The 5,770-nt window shown below is 41.3% G+C and overlaps 1 protein-coding gene across 1 annotated transcript; it reads left to right on the top strand.

The window, feature by feature from the left end:
• The first annotated feature begins 3,609 nt into the window (after positions 1-3,609).
• On the top strand, positions 3,610-5,476 carry LOC133812891 (protein ASPARTIC PROTEASE IN GUARD CELL 1-like). The gene has a single exon (XM_062246726.1). The coding sequence runs from the start codon at positions 3,665-3,667 to the stop codon at positions 5,144-5,146; it is 1,482 nt and encodes a 493-aa protein (XP_062102710.1). The 5' UTR covers positions 3,610-3,664; the 3' UTR covers positions 5,147-5,476.
• The last annotated feature ends 294 nt before the right edge of the window (positions 5,477-5,770 follow it).

Here is a 5,770-nt window from a genome sequence, read left to right as displayed (position 1 = left end):
CTGAAGCGACGGCTGATTACTGCTCCTGTGTTGAGTCTTCCTTCAGAGGGAGGGAAGTTTGTAGTGTACTGTGACGCATCGAGATTAGGGTTGGGATGCGCGTTGAAGGAGAAATCGCTGAGTTCCAGGTTATAAATCCATAATCTATGAAGGAAGGTTTCTGGTTTTCGAAGGCTTATTGGAGAAAAGAGAGAGTTTGAAGAGAAAGGATAAAGTGAAAGAAGTGGGAAAGGCAAGGCTATATATATCCTTGCCCACATGCGAACAACCATGTCATCATCAAAGAAAAATGGTCATCATTATTTTCACAAAGATATGACATCAACCGCACGGGAAAAAGAAAAATCATCACTACTTTGCATAAAGTGATGCCAATCAGCCTTGGAACCAGAAAACTATCATTTTCTTTATAAAAAAATGTCATCATTATTTCAAAATAATGGTAATGCTTTTTTCGATGTGTTAGAATTTGAAAAGGTATCAGCCTGGTCGAAGCATGGAAGTTTATCTAGTGCTGGTTGCACTAAGATAAACTTAGGGGCAAATGTTTAACCCAAAGTTGGACGTAATGATGTAGCATGTGAAAATGACTCGTGGCAGCATCTGGTGTTGAATTCATCCATGCTGGTCGGTTTGCAGGTGCTGATCGTTTTCGCTCAAGGGCAGGTGAAGGAGTTGTTTTAATCAAGTAACAAGATGAAGGAGTATTACTCGCAGATCACTGCTCAAAAGGTGTCTGGTTGACAACAAGGATCTTCTCGATGGCGTATTGGTGATACAACTAACTCAAAAGGATTACCTGCTAAAGGGAAGCTTAAATCAACCAGAATGTCCCGAATCTTATGAGATATTTATGTAAATGATATTTAAATATATTTTTTATATCCTTTTATTATATATTCAGTTGTAACAAGCCCACATTATGCATGTTGGGCCTGTTTCATGCTTGTAATGCCCACGACCCACTCAGAGACTCTATAAATAGATATCTCTCATAGTCATTAGCTCTCATGCACACTTTACATACAAAATCTCTGTCGAATTGTATTTTCTCTCGGGCTTAGGAAACTCAGTTAAATAAATCTTGTTCTTCTAATCTTGAGTCTGAGATCTTTTTTATTAATAAAGTGCAAGTGGATGTAGGTCATTGCCAACTCTTAGGGCTGAAGCACTATAAATTCTTGTATGTCGTTTACTTGAATTCATCTCATTTATAATTTAACTATTGATATCCCTAACACTCTTATCACTTTACAAGTAAGAAATAACCTAGGCAGCAATATCCTTAAAGGGTAGAGCAGATTTCTTAAAGAAAATATTATTCCAACTAGCCCAAATAAGACAGAGAAATACTTCAAAGTCAATAGTGTTGAACAGATTCTTGCCTAAAAATACTAAGGTAACAAACACCCAATAAATGAGAATTAAAGAAAATATTAAAATGATAGAAACTGGTGTTTTTCCAAAAAAAATTAGCTCTGGATTAATTCAGCACAGCATGAGACAATTTCCACATGAGAGATATAATCAAAATATAAGATATAATAAAAACATAAGGGAGAATGTTATCCCCATTTCCTGCATGGGCTCTGGGCCTTCGTCTCGGCCCGCCGTCAGAAGGCCAATTCAGCACGTGGGCCCGGCCCAAGGTCTCTTAGTTTGGAGAGTGCCCAAAGGGACGAGTATGGACCGGGGACTCAAGACTGGGCCCATTGGAGGGGTCCGGGATGTCCCTCCGGGTCCGTCCTCAGCGAAGGTAGTCCGGGCGATGCCCAGAGCGCTCGGATCATCACGGCTACGCGTCCTGGTCCCGGACCCTGATACGGTCCGGGCCTGTGGTAAATGGAGCGGGACTACGGTAAACGGACCTGGATCACCTCATCCCCAGTCGAAGGGGCCAAGCGTCCAGGACCCTGAGGCCACCTCATTCCGCGTGGGCGTTGTCCCCACTTTTCGCCTGCAGAAAAGGTCACCTCGGGATTACACATTGATGTGTCAGGACTGCGCAGCCAAGTACTCTAACTGGTCTTGTCTCCTGAATCAACCTTGTGACTCGAAGTGATGAGAACCAAAGCGTCGTTTTTTTGGGCGAGGCGTAGTTCTAAGGTCAACCTATTGGGCCTTAGCTGGTTTGAATTTCGTGTATTTTATATCTTTTTGTATTGGGCCTCCACTAGAGAGGTCGCTGGTATCCGTTTCCTCGATGGGCCTGGGTCTGATCCGGCCCAGATCCGGTATTCCCATCAGCTTATAAATATAAGCTACAGAGCACTGTAAACTCTCTCTGGATTTTGGGGTGGAGAAAAGAAAAACTCTATTCAGATACTGAGAGAAAACTCCATTGTAAAAGCTTCTTCAAGCTCTAATAATATAGACTCGTGGACTAAGGCTAGTTAACGCCCCAACCACGTAAAAACCTCGTGTCAATCTTCTATTTTCATTATTATTATCAGTAAATATTATTCATTAATAGAGTTGCCGAAAATCTTGGTTAACAGAGAATTAAGAACCTTTTGAGACACCAAATTATAAGCAAATGGAATAACATAGTGGCAAACTGTTCAAATGAAATGTTCTATTTTAGGGAGATCTTAAGGTGCCAGAGGTAATGGATAAAACAGCCTAAACAATATCGGGAGAGAAATAACGTCTCAATTTGAAAACATCTCAGGAACTGATATGATAGATTTAGATTATTTTCACAACAAGAACCACTATGAATTATGAAAAAAGAATTTATTATATGGAAGAGTAGTACCAGAAGTATGAGAAATATACCTAAAATTAGAGATATGGTATTCATGGACAGTAAGAACAGAGTTATCATTGGTAATCTTCCAAATCAAACTTTTCCGAGTATAAGGAGGTGCGCGACTAGGTTTAGCAATAGAAAAATCACCATGAAAGTAATAACAAGCCTTAAGCAAATGACTACTAAAAGAGTTTGAGTTAGAAAGGATACGCCAAACTTGCTTAGCAATCATGACCCGATTAAAATGGATTAAAGAACGAAAACTCTAACTCTTGAAAATCTTGAACCAACAAAGTTAAAACCACTTTTTTCAATGCAATTTAGATTTTGATCCCAAAATATCCGACCAAAATCGAGCCATAACATATTCAAGCTCATGGTGCAAAGCAACAAGAAGTCTAAAACAAGCCATAACAAAATAAAGAAATAAGCAAAACTTCCATACTAGCACGAGAAAAATATTGACTATACCAAGAGTTGAGGAAACAAAAAAATTATATTAAGAAAAAAAAACTTTTTGTATACCTATTAAAGAACCAAGGCAAACTTATCAAAGGTTTACTAATAAAAGGTTTTATTATCAAAAAAAAAAGTTGCCTAAGCCTCCTTAATGGCAACAAGGGCCTCAACTAACTAAACAAAAAAGCAAAAAAGCAAAAAAGCAAAAAAGCATACTACCATAAAAATAATAATAAAAGAAAAAAAAAACTTACACTAATTCATGATGTTTAGTACACGAATCATTTAAAGATGCATATGTTTCTTATTACTAGTCCTAATCTTGACTTCAATTATTATCACAACAACCCATTATTATTACTTTTCACTATTTATATATTTTAAAATATGGCAAATTATTTTCATCTTTATCGTCTCTCTTGGAGCCCTATGCTCTAGAACCCCGCAACGAAAATGGCGGCAAATACTTCGTTGCTCTTCTTCTTCTTCGCTTCGCTATTGTCTTTCAACGTTTCAACTACTTTTTCTCGCGACTTACCAGAATCCAAACCCAATACAGTAGCCCTCGACGTCTCATCTTCACTCGAGCTCGCACAAGCCGTCCTCTCCTTTGACCCCCAAACCCAAAAACCCTTTGACGAACAGTTAGCCTCATCACTCCCACCTGCAAATTTCACCTCTTCCTTCTCGCTCCACCTCCACCCGCGCGACTCGCTCCTCAGCTCCAACCATCGTGAATACAGGAGCCTCGTCCTCTCTCGACTCGCCCGCGACTCAGACCGAGTCAATTCGCTCAACGCCAAGCTTGAGCTGGCACTCGGTAACGTCCGGAAATCCGATCTACGACCCGTCGAGATTGAGGTTCAAGCCGAGGACCTCTCTGCGCCCGTAATCTCCGGCGTAAGCCAGGGAAGCGGCGAGTACTTCACTCGGATCGGAGTCGGGACTCCGGCTAAGCAGTACTACATGGCAATCGACACCGGTAGTGACGTCAACTGGTTGCAGTGCGAGCCTTGCTCCGACTGCTACCAACAAACCGACCCGATTTTTCAACCCGGATCCTCATCCTCCTACAGCGCTCTCACCTGCGAGTCGAGCCAATGCACGGCCCTCTCCACCAACGCATGCCGAAACAGCAAGTGCCTATACCAGGTCAATTACGGCGATGGGTCCTACACCGTCGGCGATTTTGTCACGGAAACGGTGTCGCTTGGTAACTCGGGGTCCATCAACGGCTTTGCCTTGGGCTGCGGCCACAGCAACGCAGGCTTATTCATCGCCGCCGCCGGTCTTATCGGGCTAGGCGGCGGCCCACTCTCACTCACCTCGCAGACCAAATCGTCGTCGTTTTCTTACTGCCTCGTAAATCGTGACTCAGACACGTCCTCCACCCTCGACTTTAACTCGGCCCCTCCCAGCGACTCCATCACCGCTCCATTGGTCCGAAACGGGAAAACGGCGACGTTTTACTATATCCAGGTCGTCGGAATGAGCGTCGGAGGCGAGACGATTTCGGTATCGCCAGACCTTTTCCAGGTCGACGAGTCAGGTAACGGCGGGATCATCGTCGACTCGGGGACCGCTGTGACTCGGCTTCGGGCGCCGATCTACGAGTCACTCCGCGACGCGTTCAAGAAGATGACTCCGAGTCTGCGGCCGACGAGTGGCGTGGCACTGTTCGACACGTGCTACGACTTCTCGTCGCTATCGAGTGTACAAGTCCCAACGGTGTCGTTTTTGTTCGCGGGAGGGAAATCATTGGCGTTGCCAGCTCACAACTATCTCGTCCCCGTCGACTCGTCCGGAACGTTCTGTTTCGCTTTCGCTCCAACGACGTCGTCTTTGTCCATTATTGGGAATATTCAGCAACAGGGGACACGTGTCAGCTACGACTTAGCTAACTCCCGTGTTGGATTCTCGCCTGGTAAGTGTTAAGATTTTTTAAAAAAAAAATATTTGTCCTAAACTTAATTGTGAGTATCCTATTAGTGTTATAAAAATTATGTTATTTATCTATTTATAGCTTAATCCTGATAAAAAAAGAAAAGGGTAATCTGGATTTATAAAAATATGGTTTATTTTGTAATTGTAAAAACAAATCTAAAAAATAGGACCAGTTAGTGAGTGAGTGAGTGAGTAGATAGGAGTTGGGCCCAGCTCCATAAAATCTATTAAAGAATATAGGCCGGTGATGTATTCATATTCATAAATGTGTGGCATTATTATTAGTTATGTAATGTTAATTTGGGACATTTATTATTATAATTATTTGTTGAACAAAATTAAATACGTACCAAACACTTGCATGTTCGACGCGTATCATCTAACTGTGATTTGAAATTTTGTGACGGAAACAGGGAGGAGAGAATTTTGTATTATTATTATTATTATTATTAGTAGAAAATTTACTTATTTGATATTTTTTTGTTTTTGAAAAGTTTGTATTGGTACTTTTTGTTTTCAATAATGATTATACGGGTATTTGTTATCTTAATTGATAAAATTTTATCAATATGTTCAAATTATCAGTATTTATATATAATTTGTAGTTTAAATTAT

Source organism: Humulus lupulus, chromosome 1 (genome assembly GCF_963169125.1).
Source record: "Humulus lupulus chromosome 1, drHumLupu1.1, whole genome shotgun sequence".
Taxonomy (NCBI): Eukaryota; Viridiplantae; Streptophyta; class Magnoliopsida; order Rosales; family Cannabaceae; genus Humulus; species Humulus lupulus.
This window is presented reverse-complemented; position numbering and strand designations above follow the sequence as displayed.